General features: G+C 46.0%; 1 protein-coding gene and 1 long non-coding RNA gene across 12 annotated transcripts in view; one reads left to right on the top strand and one right to left on the bottom strand.

The window, feature by feature from the left end:
• Positions 1–259: 259 nt before the first annotated feature.
• Positions 260–10,017, top strand: LOC106970336 (uncharacterized). Its single transcript, XR_008289032.1, has 3 exons — positions 260–363; positions 9,274–9,467; positions 9,890–10,017. It is a non-coding gene; the product is annotated as an uncharacterized LOC106970336 (long non-coding RNA).
• A 2-nt stretch (positions 10,018–10,019) lies between these two features.
• The window catches only part of BCAS1 (brain enriched myelin associated protein 1), a 103,364-nt gene continuing 87,108 nt past the window's right edge, over positions 10,020–26,275 (bottom strand). For 6 of the 11 annotated variants that reach the window (XM_053199798.1, XM_053199799.1, XM_053199803.1 and 3 more), the window contains 3 exons: positions 20,733–20,996; positions 13,328–13,398; positions 10,020–10,155 (listed from right to left, as the gene is read on the bottom strand). In XM_053199798.1, the coding sequence (XP_053055773.1) occupies positions 10,089–10,155; positions 13,328–13,398; positions 20,733–20,996 (402 nt within the window). In that variant the 3' untranslated portion in view covers positions 10,020–10,088. Of the gene's footprint in view, positions 10,156–12,259; positions 13,399–20,732; positions 20,997–26,275 lie in introns of those variants that run through there. The other 5 variants (XM_027046509.2, XM_053199801.1, XM_053199804.1 and 2 more) reach the window with 1 other exon arrangement.

Below are 26,275 nucleotides of genomic sequence, written 5' to 3'. Positions count from 1 at the left end.
CATAGATTATCTAATCCTGTCATGTTTTATTCACCTAAGTCCTGAAAACAGCCACTTTTTGTCCCTTCTTCAGCAACCATACTGATTGAAGTTGACCTCTTCTCTCCAGAAGCAATGGCAATGGCCTTCTACTTGGCCTTCACATTCATTCTTCCTGTTTCCAGTGAACTCTGGAAGCAGCCAAAATAGGGGAAGAACCAATCTGGAGAGGATAGCCTTCTGTGTGGACCCAGGGGCTTTGGAGACAAAGCTGCTTTGCGCCCTCATAACTGCCTGGCCCCAGAGAACCCATGGAGGACCACCAGGCTTACAGTCACCCATCGTCGCTCTGGGAAACACCAGTGACTGTCTCTGCCTTACTAGGTAAGTGCCTCTCACTCACATCGAGTGTTGTGATTCACCTTTCCCCTGTTTTCCCATCACCAGGAGGGAGACATTTGTCATCCAACACACCATCAGATGTTGGGGTTGCTGCTTCAGGAAACATGTGCATATCTGAAAATCTTTCTCTGCAGCTCTTTAAAGCCAACCTTTGAGTTAACCAGAGGTCTGATGAGATTTTTCCTTACGTATACCCACCAGGGGTGACTTCGTTGTTGAGTTGGTTGCTATTATTTGACAAATGCATCAGACTATTCCTATCTTCCTTCTATTGATCTGTGGTAGGGGAATAGTGGATGTGAAAACAACTTTTTTTTTTTTGAAAGGGTGAAAGCAATCCTTCCAAACGATCATAGGTTCACCCCATGATTTTGTCATCTCGTGGAGTTCGTTTTATTACAAGCTAAACTTACGGAAGGAATCCCATTTTGGCTTCATCTTTTTGGGACTCCTTTCCTGGCTAAGTTAAAGGTTTAGCTTAGAATGTTCAATTTGGTATCTTATGATTGTCTTACAAAATTTTCCAAAAAAAGGCAAAATGCTATATAGAGAGCTGTTCACTATGGTGATGTCCAAAGAGTGGGGCCTGTAATAATTTCTCTTTTGCTCTACAGCAGCACAGAGAAATGGCTTATCCAGGGCTTGTACATGTCTGAGGGGTTGAGATATCCAAGATTATAATCATGCAGCTTCTGAAAAAACATCAGGGGAATGTATATGACATAATTATAATCATAAACTTATATAAGAAATTAGGTACCCAAAGCATAAAACAAAATAGCTTGCATGGAATTGGACAGTCAGGCAATTAGTATGCATATATTGATTACCTGCTATATGCCAGGCACTTTCAAACCAGGGACATAATCAATATAAAAAAATATCTAAAGGTACCACATACACATAAGATTGAGTCAGGGAGATAGGATTATGGTAGACTCTTTTACTTTTATTCTCTCCTAACATTTAAAAAAATGTTATGGTTTCATAATTTAAAAAAAGGGAGAGAAATATTTGAAACATTTAAAAAAATGTTATGTTTTCATAATTTAAAAAAAAGGGAAAGAAATATTTGAAACAGCATACTGATAAAAGTTGCAAATGCTAATTTTGTGAACTTCATCCCAAGCACTGCTCTTGAGCAGACTCTGAATACTATCTGATTTACCTCTGTAATGATGGTATTATCCATAACATCACTCCCATGTTATAGTGGAGAAATTATTTTATATCAAGCCCAATGTCTTAGAGCTCGTTCAAGGGAGAACTGAGTTCCAGAACGTTGTCAACTGCTACTCCAAACATAACACACAAGGGTACATAACACAATTATGCGTGGGATTTCCTACAGTATTTCCTTGATACTTGGCTTTTGGAGCGGATGCCTCCTCAGCTATCTTGCAGTGTTCTCTGCTTTTCTTGTTTATCACTTTCCCAGACCCAAACTCACAGTTGATCCTCAATCAGCAGATGAATAAACCAATTGCACTTTGATAAGAGAGGCCAGGAACTGGGTTGTCTGCTTCATTTCTCAGAAGTGTCTGTCAACCCTGTGGGATTTTTATGGAGTTTTTGCTGTATGCCTACCATTGCAAACTGAAACACATGATGCCAACTCAACTCATAAGACAAGCAAACACATAAACTGGGAAGACGGTGATAAAAACAGGAAATAACTTCACCCTGGGAATATTCCAGAAACCAAGTTTGAATAATTGCTTCATGTTCAGTTGGACACAGGTTCACTCCCAGTTTGACTCACACATGTAAATACTCCTGACTACCTTATGACTATTACACACACACACACACACACACACACACACACACACACCCTTATCTTTTCAAAATGCTAACTGTGCAGCATGAATCAGTCAGTCTGAACTTCAGAGCACTGGGTCCTTCATCATCAACCTTGACTCCTCTCTTTGTCATCCTCACATCCAATCTATCAGCAAACCCTGCCCTGCCACCCACTTTCTAAATTTGAGACCTGTTCTGTCAGTTTGAGTAAATGTTTCATGTGCACATGAAAAAGAATATATATTCTGCAGTTACCAGTTGCTTTGTTCAGTAAATGTCAGTTAGGTTAAGTGTGTTAAATAACGTTGGTCAAAATTTTTCTATTCCTCTTGATTTATTTCTCTTGGTTTGCCCATTATTTACTGATAGAGGAATATTAAAGCCTACCATTATGAATGTGGATTTATCTATTTCTCCTTTTAGATCTGATTGTTTCTGCCTTATACATATAGAGGCTATATTAGAAAATGTTTCTAGATTTAGCATTGTTCTATCTTTCAATGGTACTGACCCTTTTTGTTATTATAAAATACTCTCTGTATCTATTATATTGCTTCTTACCTTAAAATTGACTTCATCTGGTACTAGAGTAACTAATCAGCTTTCTTTTGATTAGTGTATGCAATATATTTTCTCACCCTTTATTTTCATCCTGTCTGTATACTCATATTTAAGGTTTGTCTCTTGCAAGCAGAAAATAGTAGGTTTTTTTAAAAATTTAGTATGATAATCTCTCTTTTCATTTGAGTATTTAGTCCATTTACATTTAATGTAATAATTAATGCATTACTAACATAATACTGACACATTACTAGCTGTTTCAATTAGTTCCACCTGTTGTGAGTTCCATTTTCTTTCCTTTATTATGAACTTTTACATTAATGACATCTTTTTTTAGGTCATTCTCCTATTAGCTTGTTATTTCCATATTTTTTGTTATCCTACAGATTATAAGTATGATCCTAGACTCATTATGGCCTAATGAAATTAGTGCTTTTACTACTTCTCTGGCAATGCAAGGAACTTAGGACATGTTTAATTCCCTTTTACTCTTACCTATTGCATTACTGCTGCTATACATTTTATTTCTACATATATTTTAAACCCCACAAGACATTATTATTATCTTTTAATGCAGTCAATATTCATTTAGATTTAACAACACATTTATTCTTCTGTTGCTCTTCATTCTCTCCTAAAATTTTAGTCGTCCTTATGAGATTATTTTCTTTTTGCCTAAAGGACTTTCCTTAGTCTTTCTTTTAGTTAAAGTCCACCGGTAATGTAGCCACTCAGTTTTTGTTTGTCTGAAAATACACTTATTTCATCTTAAATTTTGATGGATATTTTTACTGGATGTAGAATTATACGTTGGTAGTTATTTTCTTTCAGGTCTTAATTTTTTTTCTTTTTGGTAATGTTTATTTATTTTTGAGAGAGAGAGAGAGAGAGAGAGAGAGAGAGAGAGAGAGACAGTGCATGAGTGGGGGAGGGGCAGAGAGAGAGGGAGACACAGAATCTGAAGCAGGCTGACCCTTCAGATTCTCTGGTAGGCAGCCTCCAATAGGCATGTTAACTTTCTACTGGCACTGAGCAAGGGAGGACATTATTTTGCTTGTTTGGGAACCCACCTTAGTTCTCTCTACACAGCACAAGGGCTGACGAGGTCACTCAGTAAATGTTTGCTGCCTGAGTCAAGTAAAGGGTCATCTCCGAGTTTTTCTCCTCTATTCTCTACTTAGCCCTGAGTAAAGAGAGCTATGCCATCTCACTCTGGGTCAGAGTCAACAGTAAAAGAATCTCCTAGAATGGTCACTTTCCCAAAGTTGCCGTTTTAGTCTGCTGTGGCACCGAGGGATTAAAGAAAAATTACCACCCCCCCCCTCCCTTTCCAGAATTTCCTGTCTTGTCTTGTGGTTGACTTAAAATATTTCAGCTCCCACCTCCCTCTTTCTCACCATTACTTCTTCATGGTTAAAGAGGTTATAAATTTGCAAAGGAAATGATTAAGCAAATCCAACGCTCTTGGCCCGGGACCTGATTTTTCAAGGCCCCAGTTTTGGAGAGCTGAAGAAATCTGTGTGATGAAGGGTTTGCACATGAGTTTTTAGCCTTAGTCAGGACTGGGGCACAGTTTCCTGTTTTTGTACCCTCAGAACTGCTAAGCTCCTGGTGAACAAGCGGCCAGCGGAGATAGGGAGGGGGTGGGGGCTTCGGGGAGAGGGTTGGGAGTCCAGAGGGGAGGAGAGAGCTATTCCTCCGTCAGCTCTGGCAGAACTTTAGTGAAAGTGGAAAGATTTTTTTTTTTTTTTAAGGCAATGAAAAAGAGACTAGAGGCAGATTCTAGACATTGAAGTTGAGGCTTTGAGTGGTAAAGAGGGGAAGAGACAAGTTTGAGCAGGGCTTTTAATGGGCTCCCAGATACTCAAAGAACAGTCGGATCTCAAAACGTTCCAATGAGCATGAGCGTTTATTCGACACGTATGCGCCAGGCACAGTGCTAGCTGCTTGGCGTGGAGTAGATCATTAAATCCGCTTGGCATCTCTATTTGATAGATGTCAAAGCGAAGTTAGACACGTTTAGTGAGGTGGCGTTACTGGGACCATTCACAGACATGTTCATTTCTTTAGATACAGGATGGGTGTGGGGCCCTAACCACTGTTGCTTTTCTCATTTTATTTTTTTCTTTCATAGCAGGGCTTGAGGTCGTGCTGGGCATTTGCCCGTTAATGCCTCTTTCCATGTTTCCCTTTGAACTGCATTTCCCAGGTTCCATTGCCAACTGGATTCTAGTTAAGTTCCAAGATATTTTTCCTCTGCCCTTGTGTCAGCAGAAAGGCAGTGCTCTCTGAGAGCCCCACTCTGGTCCCAGCTACCCTCAGGCAGCCTCTCCCACCCCTATGCGGTGCCCCGGGCCCTCCCCCTGCCCTGCCCAGGGTGTCCAGATTCTCTTGCTTTGGTAGTATCGCCTCTTCCTTCTGTCTGTCTGGCCCCCATGGTATGGCGGCATTCTTCTTCTGTGTCTAATCTCTAGGTGGTCTCCTTGTCACGTGCTTCCTTTTTCAGCTCTGCCAGCACCTATAAATTCCCCTCTATTGAACCACATGGCACAGGGACCCTAAGCGAGATACAGATGTTTGTGCCTCAGACACCGGACCCTGAGACAAGAGCTTGGAGGCAGGTAGTTTATTTGGGAGGTGACCCCAGGAAGCACAAATGACGGAGAGTATGTTCATGAGTGCGTCACTACTGTGAGCAGGTAGGATTCAGTTTTGCTGGGGATCCCGGGGGAACATTCAGCAGACACATCAAAAGTGTCCGTCGGAGAGATGGGGAAGCAGAGATATCTATCTGCTGTCTCCCATCCCTCATTGCTTGAAAGCTGTCCCTCGGGGCATAAAATCTTAGGCATTTCCAGATTGCCCGGCAGGTGAGCTGAACAAGTTCCCCTAGCCCCTGGAGAAAGCCACCAAAAGGAAAAGCCAATCGTGGAGGGAATTCTGAAGTGGGCTGAAGAGAAATGAGGCGGACCATCCACCCTGTCTGCTACCATGGCAACCTAGCTACTATTATAAGAAGATACAGTCAAGGAAAGCCAAAGGCAGACTCAAGTCAAATTCTGGGGAATTTCTAGAATTCCCCAGAAATTCTACTTTACTTGAGAATGGGATGGCCATCAGGGAGAAGTCAGTATTTTTCTTTTTCTTCTCTCCTCCTTCTTTTCTTTTTTCTTGGATGAGCCAGCCAGCCAACGCATTGCCACGATGGGGAGAGCCTGGCACACGGTTTAATCCTAAAGATTGGGTGGCCTTTGAGCCCATGAGAGTGAAGCCACGTGTTCTACCGTGGGCAGATACCACCTGTCTCCTCATCAATAATGCTCACTGAGCACTTATTATTTGCTGGGCACTCTAGTTACAAGCTATCCAAGTGTTGTCGCACTTACTCTTTTCAGCAACTTTCTGAGTTAAGTACTACTCTTATTCCCATTCTACAGAGGAACAAATTAAGGCTCTAATATGTGCAATCACTTGCTCACCGTCTCCCAGCCTTGGGTCATAGGCGCGGATCATCTGGGTGGATCAGGGGCCAAATTCCAAACCCACACTTATGACACTTGGAAATGAGTATTTAAGCACTCTTGTAGGGACCAGCCCCATTTCGAGGTTTTATCTAAATGGGTATTTCTTCTGCTTTTTGAAGCGGCTTAAGAAGAAAATGATTACATTTTGTAATACTGAGTAGAGAGTTCGGGTCACGCAATGAATGTTAGTCGGGTTGAGTTTATGTTAGATCCTACCTACCGCCAAAATACAGGTTGGATTCTGCCATGCTCCAGCTCCGATATTTTCTTCCTATTTCTCAGGAGAAGTTTAAACTTCTTCCTCTGGGCTCCTTACTTCATGACCTTGATGATCTGGTCTGTGCCCCCTCTCCAGCCTCCACTGTCTTATCTTTCCTCCCCACGGCCTCACTCTGGCCACACTGAGCTACTTGCCGTTGTCTCTGTAGACCCTGGGCTTCGGCACTTCCTGTTCTGCTGGGAACGCCTCTGGCCGACTCTTACTCATTCTTTGCGAATCAGCTCAACTGTTACCACCTCAAATGGCCAACCTCCCTCCCCTGCAGTCTCGTAGCAGTGCCTTCCTCTGAGCTCCACAACACCCTACGTTTACTTATCACACATTATATTGTTATTGTCCTTTTGCCTGCCTGTCTCTCCCACAGACGTGAAAACATGTCTTTGGGAGCTTAGGTTGGGTTTCAGCCTTGACTCTGACATGTGTGTCCTTGGGCAGCGTTGCGTCTCCTCTCTGAGCCTTAGTTTCCTCATCTGTAAAATGGGTAGGAAGCAAGGCAATTTATGTGGCACAGGACATCTGGCATCTAGTAAGTCCAATGTTAGGTATGCATCTTCCGGGCTAATCTTTTTAAGTTGATGATCAGTGGCGTGGTAGCTCTACCTAGACCCGTGCTTTTCAAATTTCCCTGCGTCGGAACCACCTGGAGGACTTGCTAAAACACACAATGCTGGGCGCCACCCTGAGACTTTTTGATCCAGCGGGTCTGGAGTAGGGCTTGAGAATTCGCAGCTCTAATTCGTTCTCGCGTGCTGCTGATGCTGATTGTTAGGGGACCACACTCTGAGAACCACTAGCCTAGGCAGCTGGGGAGGGTGGATGTCTGATTAAAGTGATCGAACACTTCGTGCTGAAATAAACTCATACCAGAGCATAAGGCAACCCACTGCCCAATGGACGTGGCCATAGGGTATCTATCAATTAATACATCCATTCAGCCAATATTTGTTGAGGATCCACTGCATCTAAGCATTATGCCAGACATTGACGACGGAGCCGTGAGTGAGACAGACATAAAGTCCCTGATGTTGATGAGCTCCGTCTAATGGTCCCGTTCTGGAGGGCAAGGCATCATAAATGCACATGTCCCATCAGTCGGAATTGAAGGGCATCCTTGGTCTGAGGAGTGGCTAACTTTAAAGATACTGATGTCAATAAGTGCCTGTTTATTGCATCACTGGAGTTGCCTCTAAATATCTATTTCACCGGGGGCACCTGGGTGGCTCAGTCGGTTGAGCGACTAACTTCGGCTCGGGTCACGATCTCACGGTTCGTGGGTTCGAGCCCGGCGTCAGGCTCTGTGCTGACAGCTCAGAGCCTGGAGCCCGCCTTGGATTCTGCGTCTCCCCCTCTCTCTGTTCCTCCCCTGCTCGTTCTCTGTCTCTCTCTGTCTCCCCCAAACAAATAAACGTTAAAAAAATCTATTTCACCAAAACGATACATCAAAAATTGATTATGCTAATCCCAGAATCCCCTGGTCTGGAACTGCAGCCATCACTTGGCATTGATCTTAGGGTGAAGTCAGCCCATGGAACATGGCAGAGCAGAGTCCAGAGAATCAGAGCTAGGCTATGATACAACATCGGAGAAATGAAATGATAAACATCCTTACTGCTATTATTATTATTAGCCAGTGGGAATGGGAGTTTTCTGCTGCTTGGTGCTGGAAGTTCCCTATGACATAATAGCTCTCCTTTATTAGCTCTTTATTATGCACCAGCCACCAGCTCCACAAAACAGGCACTAAGACTGCCCCATTGTTTAGGGAGGAAACTGAGAAGTCAAGTCACTTGCCCGCTAGTTGCGTGTAGAGACGTGAGAGGTAAGGCTGTGTCGTGGGGCATGAAAAGCTGGTGAGGGTAATATATATGCTTTGCAGTGACACCAACCTAAATAGTTTGCAATCACAATATCCTTTCTTAAGCCTCTTTCCAGACGAAGCTGACAAGAATGGAAAAACCAACCAACCAACTCTATCTCTGCCTGGCGGCCTGGGAGTCACCCAAGGCAGTTGACTTGCCCAGGTTGGCCCTCTTATTCTAAACTTGACGGCTTTCTAGAAGTTCGTCAACAAACACATTCTTAAGGGCTGTTTTGGCCCGACCTCCTCATTAGGGAGTCAGGGAAAAGAGCTTGGCTGGAGATGGTAGCACCCTATGTTCTAGAACTCCCCCACGTGGCCAGATTTAAACAACAGCATCCGTGAGTGAGAGCCCAACGGGAAAGCAATGAGCTCCTTCAGTGGCGACCATTGGCAGAAAAGCAGCTGGGGGCCATTTTGTCAAGAAGTACTCCTTTGGAGAAAAACAAAACAAAACAAAACAAAAGGCATACAGGTGCACGCCAGTGTCCTCATAATAAACTATAACAAAGGTGGCAATTAAGTTCCATTAGGGGCAGACAGCTTTAAATTAGGTAATGTATTCAGAAAGCATTCTATAAACTGCGGAGTGTGAGAATGTGAAGCCTTATTATTATTATCCTTATTTCTGCAAAATTGCCCGGATTGCTATGCCTGCCAAGGCCAGTTAAAGGGCCAGGGGATAGAGAAGACCAAATGAGTAGCTCTCTGGGGAGAGGAGACAGAGGCGAAAGGGTTAAGCTCCCCAGAACACCAATGTATGCAAAGGGTTAGATCCCAACCGGTTTTCAGGCCAGCGCTGAGATCTGAATTACAAATTTACAGAATTTGCTGCTCAGTAATTTTTTTTTCCTCCCCTAATGGAGCCTGTTAATTTCCAGTTGGCCACTGTGTGTTCACTGATGGCATGAGGAAGGTCTAGCATGCAGAGACGTATTTCTACTCCCCGTGCGGACCCCCTTTTAAGAAGGCTTCAAAAGGGACATGCAGAGGATGCTTAAAACCCACCCTTATCATTCTTACCATTCTGCAAAGCGCATGCCCTGCGTCTGTGGCTTGGGTGAGTTAATAATTAAAATCCTCTTCCTTTCCAAAATTGTCTTTAAAGTAGGAAGGCTAGCTGATTTACCTTTTTGTGGCTTAAGATCCACGTGGGACTATTTGGCCTAAGAAGTGGCGTTTGTCAGGTCCGGATTGTAGAAATCTGTTCCCTTCTGGGGGTGGGGGGGCAGTCGGAGAAGGAGCCAGCAGGACCCAGATTCCAGTCTCTTGGAGTCTGATTTAATGGGGCTCCATTGCCACTGCCTCTGGACTGTTTGCAAGCAAACAAGGACAGTCCAGCTCAAGCGTGTGCGTGTGTGTGTGCGTGTGTGTGTTGAAATCCTGGGTAGCTTGCTCCAAGAAAAGAGCAGGGGGAATGCAACAAAAACCGAAGAACTTAACTTTCTTTCTCTTTTCCCTCCGTTTTTGGCATTTCTTTAGGCATGCCTCCCCTCCCCTGGATGATGAATTCACGAGGGACCTCATGGGCTGCTGAGAACAAGCACGCTTTTGAATGAACTCTTTTACGGGTATCAGTCCAAAAGTCACCATCAGCTGCAACTGAAAAGCAGAGTGGGTTTTGTTTTTGTTTTTGTTTTGTTTTTGTTTTTGTTTTTCCCCCAGTGGCGGCCAGTTCGGCTCAAAAGCTCAGTTCTTGGAAGGGCCACTTCTTCTTGCCACTGGAGAAGACACACCTCCCTGTGCACCTAAAAATAAAAAGTAAATAAATAAATGAGTTTGTAAATTTTTAACGAGGTCCCTCCGGCCCCTCCTGCAGGCCATAATTCCCTTTCAGTTTCAGAGAGTGTGTTTCGTGTCTCCACGTGCACAGCTCTGCCTTCCAAGTGGCCCTTCTGGGCTCCGCAGTTTGAGGAACTTGGGTCCCTCAAGGCTCTTTGAGACCCCAGAGCCTTCTCCTGAGCTCATCTGGGGAGTCTCTGCTCTTTTTCACAGGAGTTCAGCGGGAGGCACGGAAATTAGTATTGTCTGTAAACGCACCAGGAATGAGCTCTCAACTAAAAAACAAAACAAAATACACCACACACACACACACACACACACACACACAGCAAACCCTCAAAACTCAAAAATGGGATTTTAACGCGCTTCTGAGGCTACTACTAGATTTCAAATCTCCCAAACAAGTCATTTTCCGAGTCTACTCTGGCTTCAGTTTTCTTGCCTTTTAAAAATGACAATAACAAAAAAACCAAAGCAATTTCATTAAAAGATGGCTCTCTCTTTTTTTTTTTTTTTTTGGCCAGGACGATATGAAACTGTTACAGAAAGAGTTGGGTTTGCAGAGAGGTTCTCAGCAAAGAACTCATTTAAGATTTTTTTTAAATCCAGGGAGGTGGGGGGGATGGGAGGAGGGCTCCTTCTGCGTTAGTGACTCAGCCCTGCCTGGGGGCATTTCTCATCAGGGCAAAAAGCCCCTGTGCCCAGCGAGGTGAAACTTGCAAATGAAACTGTCACCTTTCTCAATGGACGACTATGGCCCAGAGCTCACCAAAGGTCACACTAGGCGCCCCCCCTGGTGTTTGGGGACAAAGGAATAAACAGCTGCCTGGCCCTGTGTTCTATGATGTTGTTGGTGGAGGAAAGTCACCCAGCCAGTAAGGGCTTCCCCAAAGGACTTTTTCCTGATTTGCGCCAAGTTAAGCATTCAGACAGGAGGTGGCATGAGGTCATTCTCAACCGGGTGAGTCACAGACACTGATCTCCAGGTTGGAGCAGCAGATCCGAAGAGGCTAAAGGGAAAGCTGCAAGGAAAAGACCTCTGATCTTTATTTGAAACCTAGCAATGGGCATCCACGCTGACAGCTAGCTGGCCACAGCAGCAGCTGACGCCACGCCCTCCCCCCATCTGCTTTTTTAGAGATACCATTTTTTTCCTGAATGCATTTTCCAAATGCCTTTTTTTTTTTTTTTGGCCAAAACAATGGTTTTATTTTCCTAATGTAAGACTTGTCAGAAGAGCATATTCAATGTTTACTTCAGATCAATGCGTGACGGCTTTGCACAAGCCAGCGCATATGTGCGAATCTGTGTTTGCTACACGCGCCTGTTTGTATGTGTGATTATGAATATGTTCATGAATTTATTCCTGTATGTAATATAGAAGTATGAATGCGTGCATGCGTTTGTGCATTTCTGCATGTAAAGCATGCTTATATGTATGGACGTGTCCCTACGTGGGAATGAACACATATCTGAATATCATGTGCGTATCTGTAATGGACTCTGCCCAGCCCTTCTCCTCTAGCTGTTATGGGATCCCAGCCTCTCAGCTTAGTGGGAGCACCGGGCCTGTCCCACGGCTTCCCAGGGTGGCCTGTGACTCATCAACAAGGGTACAAAGGCTGGCCCCCTTGGCTCAAGATAGAACCCAACTGCAGTGTGCAATTCTGGCTCCAGAGCCCCCTGAGGGATCAGGATGGAACTCAACTCCAGCTGAGACCAATCCTTGCTCAGCTCCCTCCCCTGCCCTGTTGTTCACTTCCTCTCCCTCCCCCCTCCTGGTCCTCCCTGGGTATGTCACATGCTTCTGAATCCCTATCTCAGGCTCTACTCCAGGCAGCCTGGCCTAAGGCAGGACTTTTATGTAAGTGGGAGTGTGTGCATGCAAATATATGTGTGTACACATTTGCATGTGTACGTGCCCATATACAAGGGGAAAAATCTAGGAGCATCTGCGAAGGAAAACAAAATGGAGGAAGAACACTGATTTCATGCTGTGGAAGATGAAGGTGTCTCAGAGAGGACAAGAGACCTGCTTTAAAAGTTGAAAAGTAAAAGATGCTTTAGATATAAATGTATTTTTTTTTATTAAATCAGAAAAAGAAAGGTACAGTATACATGATATCGATCAATCATATGCTACTTTGAATTACATTTTAATAGACTCATGGTCCTATTTACTCCTCTGTACACGTATTAAAAAAAAACCTCGGGTATTTGAATAATCTTCTGGAAATTTTTTATTAACTGGGGTTATGGGGAGGGTTTTATCGGAGCACATCCTGAAACATTAGGAAATTACAGACAGACTTTGAGATAAGTGTCAGACAGAACAGATGAAGGAAGTCCCTCAGCCATCTGAGAAGCATTAATAATGTAAGATGCGGAGACCAAATCTTTGTTAGGGCTACAGGACGCAGGATTAAAACGGAGACCTCGGTGCCCCCTTGTGTCGCAAAGTAAACTTGCAACTGCATTTATTTTGTGCCTTTTTTTTTTTTTTTTCCCCTGAAGTTGTAATCCTTGCCCTCATCACTGAGCGCAGCTGTCTTCCCAAATCATTTCAAACCCTCTGCGGTCAATCTTTTCCCTCTCATCAATAACTTTCAAGGACCCTATTCGAAAAGCGACTCGTATTCATTCCTTTTCCATTCCCCACACATTCCATTTCAGGAAGTTGGCAACCTCCCGGCACAGAGCCCATGTTGTCCCTCCTCCAAATGTGAACTTAACCGGATTTTTGTCTCTCCTCTTGGAGCTCAGAAGAGGAGCCTGCATGTACTACAGAACTTAATTCCCTCTGCAACTTACCACTGCCACGTTTCGTAACTTCGCCAGGATGCATTCCTCCGCCTCCTCCTCCCCCTCCGCTCTCTGCTTGGCAACCTTCAACTCTTCTGACCTAACCGGTTAACCTGCTAAACCATCTTTACAGTCATTTACCGGAAAAGATTGGACCCGAGACGTAAATAATACACCTCAATATACAACAGCTCAGGCTTAATTTGTAGGCAGAATTTCATTTGATGGCCACGAGAAGAAGACTATGTACATGGAGTGGGCTGGGGGAGGAAACGGAGTAGGGAGAAGACATCTTGGTGCAGGACAACTTGGTGGGAACTGTAGTAATTTGTTTACTTGGTTTTACCAGCTGGTCCGATGGATACAGGGTCTGTCTGCACTTGGGCGTCCAACATCCGCTTTGGTCCCTGGAGAAAAATAGAAAGAAGTTGCACCCTAATGAAAGGCTGAACCATCAAGGGCAACGACTGCCGTCTATTTAGCGCTTACTCTGTGCCAGGTGTTGAGCTAAACAAATGCACTTTTTTCATGAGTGGTGGATAAAAGAATGGCCACCAGTCAGATGTTGCAGCGCAATGCCCAGTTATAGTCTTTCTAGCATTGCGAAATCTTGGAGAAATTACTTAACTCTTTTTTTTTCACTTAGTTATTTAAGTAATCTCTGTACCCAGTGGGGCTCGAGTTCACCACCTCGAGATCAAGAGTTGTGTTCTCTCCCGCCTAAGCTAGACAGGCTCCCCTTATCTACCTCTGTAAACTCAGCTTCTCCATCTTTAAAATGGGGACAATACAATGTCTCAGAGGGTTGCTCCAAGATAAAGTGAGTTCATTCCTGTGAAGTACTTAGAACACTACCTGCGCTGTGAAGAACGCTTCACAGTTGTGTCTTGCTTTAGTTACCCCGTCCGATCACTTGTGAAACACGTTGCCCTGCTTAACTTTTTACGAAACATAATCACCATCTGAAATGATCTTATCATCTATGCCCTGATATCTGTCTCCTCCACCTGAATGGAATAAACTCTGAGTCAAGTATCATTATTACTATTGCTATTATTATTATTTTACCTTTTCTGCCCAGTATAATGTATATACAATGAAATCAACCTCTTTGTGTACAGTTCTGTGAGCCTCGACCAACCCAAATAGTCATGTCACCACCACCAAAATCAAGATATAGCGTAGTGCAACCCACTCCCCAGATCCCCTTTGAGTCTCTTTGGAGTCAACCCCTTGCCCCAACCTCCAGACCCCGGCAACCACTGATCTGTCTCCATCCCTAGAATTTTGCTTTTCCAGGACAGCATGTCAACAGAATCAGAGTACATAGCCTTTGAGTCCAGATTCTGTCATATAGCATAATGGATTTGCGATGCATCCATGTTGCTGCATATATCAGGGGTATTTTATTGTTGGTCCTGTTTTACAGTATATGTAGTATAGGCTAGTGATAGTATAATATAGGATAGTATATATATATTTCAGTAAAGTGTGTGTGTGTGTGTGTATATATACATATATATATATATGAGATAGTGTGATGTAGCAAAGTATATATAGTTGTACAGTATAGTATAATATATAGTATAATAAAGTATATATAGTACAGTATATATACATAGTACAGGCTAGTATTATGTAATATAGGATGCCATAATATAGGATGATGTATATTGTATAGTATACATATAATGAAATCTAGTGTATTAAATGTAGCATGGCATATTATAGTATAGCATAGTATAAATAGTATAGTATATATTATATAATACAGATAATATATATAGGGTAATATAATACAATAAATATAGTATGGTATAGTGTATGTAGCACAGTGTAGTATGCAATAGCATATATACTACAGTATAGTATAATATTGGGTAGAATAGTATAATATGCTATTACAAAGCATATTTATATATGTATATAGCCTAGTAATACACATAGTACCATGTCGTATAATGTAGTATAGCGGAGCATACACAGTATAGGATAAGATAGCACAACACACAGTGTAGGACAATAGTGTAATGGTATAGTGAATATAGCATGGCTTAGTAATATAGCATGGCTTAGTATAGTACAACAGATAGGATGTACACAGGGTGCGTATATGGTGCGTATACAGTACAACGTACTGCGGCATATGTTGCATAGTGTAATACAGAGTAGTACAGTGGAAAGCATGTTCTGCAGAGTAGAATGCAATGTAGTGCAGTTTACCGCTGGAATCAGATCGCTGGGTTTTGAATTCCAGATCGGCCACTTCCTGGCTGCTTGACTTTGGTCAGGTTGCCTTAACCCCATGCACCTCAATTTTACCAGCGGAGCTTCGCAGGGAGGCCGTGCAGAGCAGATGTGAGCGTATGTGAAGTGCGGTCGCACAGTAGGTGCTATAAAAGAGTTACTGTGATTGCTTTTTGTTGCATTCGTTCATTCACGGGACAGCACGTATGGATCACCTACTCTGTGCAATACATCGTGTCCGTCTGGGAAGACGAAGAGGAGAGGCCAACACGGAGTAGTCAAAGTTGGGACTCAAAGCTCGAGGATGGCTCCGTCCCTCTCAGGTTCCTGACCTCTGATCAATCCCTTGTCTGTGAGCCTGTTGTCTCATTCGTGAGGTCACCCTGGTCCTCCCAGCATCCTCTGGAGCTGACCCCATCATCACTGTCACCATCAACTCAAAGGAGAGAGCTCAGTGAGCTCAAGTCACTCGTTTTCCACCAGGAAGTGGTGGACCCGAGCTCTGTGTCCCGTGTGCCCGAGTCCTGAGCTCATGTCCTGCGCTCTAGGTGGCTCCCAGCCAGTCCGTCTGCCTTGCACCGTGAACACCTAAGTCACAAAGTTGCTGGACACTTGGTGGCATCTCACTCACCTGCATCTTTACAGCCTAGGGAGGGGCTGACTGAAGAAGAATCATAATAATCATCGTAAGAATAAAAATCGCTGTTCCCCCCTGACAAATTACAACATGCCAGGGATGTTTCTAAGGTTGCCATATCTGATCTCGTTTCATTCGGGCTAACTCTGTGACCGAATCGGCCCGTTGATAAGGCACCTGAAACTCAGGAAGGCGACTTGTCCAAGGTCACGCGGCCACTGAGTGGTAGAGCTGGGTGCAAATCCAGGGACGAGCTTCTCGAGGGCTGGACTTAGGCTGCCCCTGGGGAAAATGATCCCTTCTGTCCCCACGTCACCCAGCATGCCCTCCGTTGTGCTGCTGTCTGTCCTGGTTCACACAGGCCTCCCCCCGACACTCAACCTTAGCCTCCAGAGGTCCTATTCCTTCAGGTACTGAGGGTCTTTTTAAATTTTTTTATTAGTTTTTTTTAAGTTTATTTATTTTGAGAGAGAGAGAGAGAGCACGTGCAGAGGAGGGACAGAGAGAGAGGGAGACAGAGAATCCCAAGCGGGATCCGTGCTGTCAGTGCAGAGCCCGGTGTGGGGCTCAAACTCATGAACTGTGAGATCATGACCGGAGCCAAAATCAAGAGTCAGATGCTTAACCAACTGAGCCCCCCGGGCGCCCCAGTGCTGAGGGTCTTGATGGGCTGAGTCTATCAAACTCAGCTCACTAAGTGGCTGTCTTGAGCTGAACTTGGCTTGTAAATGGGTTATGACAAACAAATTTTCTTCTTTTAGGTTTTAAGTTAAATGCTGACATTTAGAAATTAATGCCTTGGAGCACCTGGGTGGCTCGGTCGGTGGCCCGTCTGACTTTGGCTCACGTCATGATCTCCTGGTTTGTGAGTCTGAGCCCCACGTCGGACTCTCTGCTCTCAGCACAGAGCCCACTTCAGATCCTCTGTCCACCCCCTCTCTGCCCTTCCCCAACTAGTGTTCTCTCTCGCTCAAAAACTAAGTAAAAAACATTAAAAAAAATAAAAATGAAATGTTTCACATTACAATCCGCACTTTTGTTTTTCTCTCTTGAAAAGCGAGAAGACCTGCCATATTGGACCCACAAACCTGCAAAGCGATAAATGACTGGGACCAAGTGGTGGTGCCCCCTTTTAGATGGGGCACCTGCTTTTCCAGTTGCCACAGACCCCTCCCAGGTCTCTTTGCTCACATACATTCCCCCTCTGGCCGCCTCAGGCATGGACTTTGGCGATCAGAGCCCCTGGAGGCCACCTTTGTCCTGCCTGGTGTATCAGGACGGTACTTCACGGTTTACAACCAGCCGAACCAAATCCACTGCCACCGGGTCCCTCTCACCAGCCTGGTGAGGGGGGCAGTGATTAGTAACCAGTCTTACAGATGTGCAAACCGGCTCCAAGATGAGCCAGGGCCAGCTTATGTAGCAGTGGACTGGCCACCTGGACTTGGAATCCGGACCTCAGATCACCTGTCGTCCAGGCTCCATCCCGTGCACCACTGCTCTTTCCAAGCCCTGGGCGGAGTAACTGAGCTAATTGTCACAAGCCTCAGTTCAGCCTGTGCCCAGTGGAGACGGGCAACGATGACAGGTAGGGGCCCCTGGGGAACGAAGAACAGGCCTTGCCTTCTTTCCAATCCCCACCGCCTCCTCTGTAAAACGTGCAGATGGGACGGCACAGAATCTTCTAGCGCTACATAAAGGTGTCTCAGGGGCTCCCACAGGGGGAGAGGTGGGGGGGCCACCAGCTAGGGGGTTCTTGAGCCCACTCCCCCTGCAATCGGGGCTCCGTGTTGGTCAAGTGGATGTGTTTCTATGTCCACACGTATGTGTGTGTACACCCACATGCACACGCATGCACACGCGTGAAGGTTCTCAGTTTCTTTGTGAACAAAGTCCCTCTGCTCGAAAACCAAATGCTTGCAAACAGCTGCACCTGCCGAGTTCTAAAGGCTTCCTTCCAGTTCTTTTCAGACGTCACATGAACTGCTCAGGAGGCTGCTCCCTGTTAGAATTCAGGCAGCATGCTGGAGGAGGCGGAAGGAAGGCGCCGAGCAGAGACCACCTCGCTGGGAGGGCACAGAGCGAGCAGGGATTGGCTGGCAGTGAACTTGGGGAACTGACTGGGACGGATGGTCTTGGGGAGGGAGAGAGAGAGGTGGCAGTGAACGGAGGGAGAAGGGAATGCAGGGAAAGGAGCCCTGTGGGGGGTTTAAGGTGAGAGCCATGTGGGCTGATGTCCCCACTTTGCTGGGGGTTGAGCTCCAGTCCACACGGAAGGTCCCATAAAACTTGCCAGGGAGATGAGGGCGTCTACTACAGAACTCCTGCTTCGTGCCAGGTGCTGGATCTGGTAGGGTGTGCGTCTGTGTGTGTATTTACGTTTATTTATTTATTTTTGAGAGAGACAGAGTGCACGAGCGGGGGAGGGCCAGAGACAGAGGGAGAGAGAGGATCCCAAGCAGGCTCCCCACAGTCAGCACAGAGCCCAACGCGGGGCTCAAACCCACCAACTGTGAGACCATGACCTGAGCCGAGATCGAGAGTGGGACTGACTGAGCCACCCAGGCGCCCCCCGTAGGGCATATATGCATTTGATTCTCATGGGAACCCTCAAATGGTAGCTGTAATCATCACCTCAGTTTTGCTTAAGGGACACCGGAGGCTCTGAGGGGTTAAGTGATTAGCCCAAGGTCACACAGCTAGGTAGGAAGTGGTAGGTCTAGGACTCGAGTAAGTGAAGCTGCCTGTCTTCACGGCACAGACTCCTCGGCACCGTTCTGTCCTTTCTACTGTCCTACGTGGCACCATCGGCACTTTGGGCTGGATACCTCTTTGTCATGGAGGGCTGTTCTGCGCACTATGGGACATTTAGCAAGGTCCCTGGTCTCTGTCCACAACATCCCAGTAGCACTGACTCCTAGTTGTGACGAGCAAATCGGTCTCTGACGTTGCCCAGCGTCCCCCACAAATAAAATCGCTGATTCAGAACCATTGGACGAGAGCCATCCTGTCAGGTCCAGGGGTGTCATGGGTAAGGGGATATGCAGAGAACACCCCCATGAGCCTCCGACCAAAACAAAGAAAAAAGAAAGAAGAGAAACCCCCCCCAAAAACCAACCAAAACCAACAAGAAAGACTGGGCCCGTGAGCTCAGAACCTTTCTAGAACAGCACCCTCCCCATGCCCTATGCCGCCCTGTGCGCTGTGGTTTGGCAGGGAATGGTTCAACCAGAACTTTGGGCAGAAGTCATAGTCGGTTTGGAAATGTCTAGAGAAGTGCGATTAGGGTTTACACTCCTCTCCAAGGAGCGAGAGCTGAGAATGGAGACAAATTTTCCAGCAAAACCACCCAAAGCACGATCAATCTTTCAGACACCCCCTCCTTTGGTGGTTGGTCTCCTTCACCTCTTAAGAACTGGAGAAGAGCTTTCACTGGAGGCTTGGGGGTGACGGAGGGACTCTGGGCCAAGCTTCCCTTTTCCAAGCAGCCCCAGAGCTTGACTTCGGGCATTGCCTCACATTGAGGTTCTATACACACACTGAGACCAGATGGAAATGTGATGGCATTTATCTTAAGACTTTAAACTTGGGGCCCGAGACGCTGCATTTCTAACAGGCTTCCCACAGATGATATTTGGAGACCAAAGCTGGGCCCAGGGGAACCATCGGACTCTCCAGCTTCCATCTGTCGGAAGTCATCAATACCTACAGATATTCAGGGACCAGGGCAATCAGGAGCGATCAGTTGGTCTCGGGCACGTCCTAGACCATGTCCCTACCCCCAGCTCTATCACGACATGAAGGTTACCCCAGTGAACCTCGGCCCCACGGCTACTCTCAATGTTATTTCCGTGCCCTCCTCTATGGGCTCCAGCCACATTCCCGCGGGGTCTAGGTATGACTCCGCTTGTGGCTTCTGCGAATGGATGCTTGATTACCGCGCTTATCGTTCGATTAACGACCCTTAGACTCTCCTTGTTTGCCAGGACTTATATAATAAAACATTTACCGGCGTCGTATTTCACTTCATCTACGCCTTCATCCGTTCAACAAACACTTACGGGGTGTCTACTACGCTCTATCCACCACGCTGCGGAGGACAGCACGTCTGCCCGTGACACTATGGCCGCTGCCCTCCCAAGGCTAACAGTCTCGGGCAGGAGACGGAGAAGAACCGAATAGACACAAATAACCCAAAGGTTCATCGATTATTGAATGTCTGGCCTCTGCTCACCCCTGTGTAGGCCTCTCTGGAAGGAAGGAGCTAATTTTTAGTCGCCTGTGTATCCCCACCACCCAAGATCGGGCTCACAGCAGTTTCCTGGTTTAAACACTTCGGGTCTCCCTTTGGCCACAGACCAACCCTGGTGCTCCTTATCACCACCCGTGCCTGCCTCCTATGCTCTCTTCCAGTCAGACTGAACTTCACTTCCGTGCTGTCTCTCCAGCACCCCCACGCACCTGCTGTTCCATAAGCAGGAACGCACTGGGCCTTCAGACCTCCCCTTGCCTCCTCCTGCACAGGCTAATTTGAGGCCCCACCTTAGAGCTCACCTCTTCTGAGAAGCCTTCCCCGACACTCCTTTCAACCCCAGGGCAGGGCCACATCCTCATGCTCAGGTTCCCTTCACCTCCTGGCTCTCCCCGCACTCAGTACCCCCGCCCCCATCGATCCACACCCTGCAGGTGGGTGATGTCTGTGTCCACCTCGCTCTGCGTGCCTAGCACAGCACCTGGCACACAGAAGGTGCTCCGTCAGTATTTGTGGGACCAATGTCCAAGCCAGTCCCTCCTTGAAGGCGGGCACCACACTTCCGGCCCAAGATCCCAGAAAGAAGAGTCGCACAATCCACCTACCAGGCCCTTAAAGAAGCCGCCGAGGGACTGTCGCCGCTTCTCTGGTCTCTTCTGGGACTTGTCCCCGTTCTGCAGTGAGTTCACCTCCACCACGGCCGGCTCCACACACTGGGCGGGTTCTTTGGCGTCCTGCTTGTTGCTCTTCTGTTTGTTCCCCTCAGCCGCCACCTTCTTGTCTTTGGAGGAACCCTCCTTGCCCTTCTGGCCCGCCCCTGCTGGCTCCGGCTCCGGGGGCATGATGACCTTTTCCGCGGAGTCTGATGTCTGCAGCAAGTTCAAACAAAACGCATATTTAGTAGCTGCAAGACAAGTGTCCATAGCAGGTGAACAAACGTGTCAAAACAGAGATGTTCAAGTGTTGGATGGTGTTTATGTTTTCATGCATCCTGGACGAGATGGGAAAAAAAATTAAGAAAAAATGTGGGAATCCTCATTATGGTCCAAGGTCACAGTAGGGGATATTTATTTGTTTACCTAATAATTCACTCACTAATTTATGCTTTCCCAGCCAGTATTCTTTCCTCCCTCTCCTGGGACTACAACTTGCGTTTTCCCTGGGGAACCAGGATTCCCTTTCCTCTCTTTCATGTCAGACAAACTTATTCCACCCCTGTGGTTGGGGCCTGGCAATATCAGAGCCTTGCACGTGATTGGGCTGCTGTGATTGGTTCAGAATGGCTGAACACAGATTAGAAACTGAGCCAATCTCAGAGCTTTGCTAAATCAATCAAGAGAGAGGTCTGCCCTCTTTCCATTGGGTTTGAAGGGGTAGCTTCCAGGACCAGCACCATCTCTAGGGAAAAAAATCTGCTTGAAAAGGAAGCCAATAGGAAAGCAGAGTTGAGAGATGGAGAGAGAGAGAGAGAGAGAGAGAGAGAGAGAGAGAGAGAGAAGGAGTCTATAAGCTGATGGTATCACATATGTCCCTGGATCTAGCTGTTCCTGAAGCCCTTTTGAGCTTAAGAGTGTTTCTTCCACTTACAACTCTTTTCTGGGTGATGCCTATTCTTTTCTTCCTCATTACGTCTACCGTGGTTTCTGGTGTGACAGTGTGCTTTCACTTATAAAACAGTGGTGAACGAAGAGGAGTGTTTTATTTTTAGTTTTGAATGTACAGCTTTCATGCTACAGAGACATTTTTGCAATCCTGCTTGGTTCCTTATAATTCCGAGGGAGGAAGCTGTAAAATCCAAAATTCTAGCAAATGCTAGGTAAATTACAGATAACAAAATATCTGTGAAGTAGAAGCCTTTTTCCCATAGTTGGGGGCCACACAGATAAAATAAAAACATGCCAGAGGCCTGGGGTAAGAATAATCACATGGAGACTTTACACCCCCGTTGGGAAAGCGACATAAAAACTATTTTTCTAGCGTAAGAAAAACACCAGTTCGAGCAACGCCGGCTTTGATGTTGGGGAGAAAACTGGAGTTGGAGGGGATTGTGGCGACTTATCACATGCCCTGTTTAAAGGGGCAATGGCTGTTCCGACCCAGCCAGATGTTCTACAGGATTGTGGCCCTAGTGCCGTGAAATCTTCTATTTTTCACATGGAAACTTGAAAAGGAATTGTTTTAAATGCAAAATATGTCAAGTTTAAAATACTGACTTCAAAGCTTTAAGGGGAATGCAAACTGGTGCAGCCCCTCTGGAAAACAGAATGGGGGGTCCTCAAAAAATTAAAAATAGAACTACCCTACGACCCAGCAATTGCACTACTAGGCATTTATCCTCGGGATACAGGGGTGCCGTTTCCAAGGGACACATGAACCCCCATGTTTATAGCAGCAACATCAACAGTAGCCAAAGTATGGAAAGAGCCCAAATGTCCATCGATGGGTGAATGGACAAAGACGATGTGGGATATATATATATACAATGGAGTATTACTTGGCCATCAAAAAGAAGGAAATCTTGCCATTGGCAACTATGTGGATGGAACTGGAGGGTATTATGCTCAGTGAAATTAGTCAGAGAAAGACAAAAATCATATGACTTCACTCATATGAGGACTTCAAGAGACAAAACAGATGAACCTAAGGGAAGGGAAACAAAAATACTATAAAAGCAGGGAGGGGGACAAAACAGAAGAGACTCAGAAATATGGAGAACCAACAGAGGGTTCCTGGAGGGGGTGTGGGGGGGATGGGCTAAATGGGTCAGGGGCACTAAGGAATCTACTCCTGAAATCATTGTTGCACTACATGCTAACTAACTTGGATGTAAATTTTAAAAATAAATAAATTATTTAAAAGAAGTTTTAAAGCCCTGCTCACAGAAAACCACAGCCCCAGCACCCCCGGGGGCCGCATGGGACACACGGAATACACGCTCACAACTTATGATTTGTAAAAGTTACATATTGTCCCCCCGTTAAAAAGTTCTCAGACAAAGTTCCCCCTCAGTATCAAGTGTAGCCCTGAGAAATAAGCAAGAAGAGAGAAGATTGCCCCCTCCCCAAAGGCTCCGTAGGTCGCAGCCCCGTGGAGGGCAGGATTCCTTGCCAGGGCACCCCAAAGATGCTGAGCGATTCCGTCAGACCCCATGTGCCAAAGTCGTAGCCAAAGTCAAGACGCAGATGTCCAAGGGCAACAAAGCCCCGAGAGCAGGTACCCTTGCACAAGGAGACAGAAATGCCCACCGTGATGCTCTTCAGAAAGGCCACAAGCCACTTGCACACCGTGTTGACAGTTTTTGTCGTATAGAAGGTTTAAGATCCACTTATTGGCTAAGGGCTTAGTGTCTGCAGCCGAAAGCACACGGTGGGCTCTGGGTCCCTTCACACCCTTGCTGGGTGACCTGGAATGAATTGTTGGGTCTCTCAGCTTCCTCATCTGTGGGGCAGTCACAGAAGACATCGTACCTCATGGTGGCCTCATCGTACCTCATGGTGCGTACCCAGGCCGACTGAGAAGAGTCCGTCATCCCAACCCAACGTTGTCCACGGTGATCCTTCCTGACAGATTCTTTCCGTGTGGGTCCGAGAGCCGGGGCAGACAAGGGACTCGGCAAATGTTTGTTGAATGGAGTGTCCCTGTGCCTCCCCAACCTCGTCTCTAATCCCTTTTTCCTCTGTTCCTTCTGCTCCGACCACACGGTCTCCTCTTCTTCCATGAACAAGCTTATTCTCAAAACGGGGGCCTCACGTTTGCTGTAATTCCTGCTCAGGACGTTTGCGGGGCTTGACGTGACAGCCACTTCTTTCCCGTCAAGTCTCAGCTCAGATGTCACCTCCCTGGGGCGGTGGCCCCTGTTTAGACAATCTACCCCTCTCTTACAAAACACGGCTGTGTTTCCTTCATGCTTGCATTCATCTTGGGGGTTTCTTGGCTCACTTGAGAACATTCCGTCTGCCTCCCTCTGCTGGAAGGGGAGCTCTAGAGAACAACACTCTTCTGTCCTTCATGGCTTTATCCCCAGCACCTCGTCTGACACATAGTAAGTCTCCACCAAAAAGGGTTGAACGGATGGCCGGCAACTTGCCTTCCAGATGTTTCTACACTATTTCCCTCGGCAAGTCATTGCGGGGTGGGGAGTGGGAAGTGCCCGCACGTCAATAGCGTTCACGGGACATTGATTTTTTTCAGGAGGGGCGCTTTCAGTGGATCAGGTCCATTTACCGCATAATTACGCCACTGCTATTAGGGCTTAAATGTTCTTTTTACTGGCTTAGACACTAACTCCTGGAAATAACAGATGGCTGGTTCCTTACATTCAGAGTAAGCTAAGAATCTAAACTGTGCAATGATTGCTTCGTCATTAAATGTAGATGATTTAAAATCTTTGCTTGGGATTTGACTCTGTATCAGGATTTATCACACAGATTATTCTCATCTGAATCATCTTGAGTGTATCCTCTTGTAGAACTGAGTGACACTGGCTGGAAGTTGGGGGACAAGGTCATGGGAACATCCCGTTTGATTCAGACCCTGAGGCACACCTCAACTGGGAGTTGCCTTGGGCTCCTTTTCCTAGAATCATCACCCGAGACTTTTCGTAACTCTGAGAGGACAATTCTGAAGGGAACAGAGAATGTCTATTCCCATCCCCCAAATTAAACAAAGCATTTATCATTCTCTCAACGATCACACATCCGTCTCCTCAAGTCTGCATCCAAGACGATCGGCATAACTGTTTCACGTTCACATTCTAGACAAAAATGTACAATTATGTTTAAAACTTTCATATGGAATAAAGTACATGTATCGTGTTTCCAAGATAGTTAACTCGAGGAGTTTTGGTTCCCAGTGGTCCGGAGAACACGTTTGGGGACAAGCACAGCAGGAAGTTGAAAAAGAAAAACCGAAATAATTTGAATGCAGCAAAAAGCAATATATTCCCTGTTGGAATATATAGGATAATCCAAGTATTATGGTCATGGAAAATAATGAATGGTAGTCACTGCTGTCCATTTGCGTGTGTGATAAGAACAAATACTGTAGGGTGGTAATTTCTTATCAGCGGCATAATAAGTAACAGTAACAAAACAATAGCAACTGCTATGGCTCCCTAGACTGAAGCCCTAACCCCCGGCGTGAAAGTATGTGGAGTAAGAAAGTAATTAAGGTTGGGGCGCCTGGGTGGCGCAGTCGGTTAAGTGTCCGACTTCAGCCAGGTCACGATCTCGCGGTCCGGGAGTTCGAGCCCCGCGTCAGGCTCTGGGCTGATGGCTCGGAGCCTGGAGCCTGTTTCCGATTCTGTGTCTCCCTCTCTCTCTGCCCCTCCCCCGTTCATGCTCTGTCTCTCTCTGTCCCCAAAATAAATAAAAACGTTGAAAAAAAAATTAAAAAAAAAAAAAAGAAAGTAATTAAGGTTAACTGGGGTCAGAAGGATGGGGCCCTGATCAATAGGATTAGTGTCCCTATAAAAGCCACCATGTGAGGACATAGTGAGAAGGCAGCTGTCAGAAAGCCAGGAAGGAGCTCTCCTCACCAAGAACCAAACCATTGCTGGCATCCTGATCTTGGATTTTCCAGTCTCCAAAACTGTGAGAAAACAAATTTCCATTGTTAAACCACTCCATCTATGACAGTTGGTATGGCAGCCCGTGCTGATTCGCATGGCCACTAACATTCATCGCGTCCTCCGTGCTGGGACTTCCAGGTGCTGTATGTGCACTGACTCATCTAAGTATGACAGTGCCGTGAGGCAGCGCTTTTCCTAGCTCCATGATATAGGTGGGGAAACTGAGGCACAGAGACATTTGGTAATTTGTTTTCAGTCACACAGGTAAAAGATAGCAAAGCCAGGGTTCAAACGCAGGCAATCTGAGCCAGCAGCTCTGCTCTTAACCAGTTCTCTGTGTTGCAAAAATTAGTTGAAGAATACTTGTTGCGATTTTCGTGGAGGTGTGTTTTTAAGTTAAGAAAGAGTGCAGGTTATAAAATAGGGTATGGAGCATGCGATGACCCCATTTAAAGAAATGAATATGTGGAGTTATAAACACGTCTTAGCTGTGTTTCTCTAGAGTGGAGAAAATAATGGAAAAAACCACATGATCCCATGTTTCTTCACTCGTTTTTCAAAGAAATAGCTCCTACTATA

This window comes from Acinonyx jubatus, chromosome A3, assembly GCF_027475565.1.
Source record: "Acinonyx jubatus isolate Ajub_Pintada_27869175 chromosome A3, VMU_Ajub_asm_v1.0, whole genome shotgun sequence".
Taxonomy (NCBI): domain Eukaryota; kingdom Metazoa; phylum Chordata; class Mammalia; order Carnivora; family Felidae; genus Acinonyx; species Acinonyx jubatus.
This window is presented reverse-complemented; position numbering and strand designations above follow the sequence as displayed.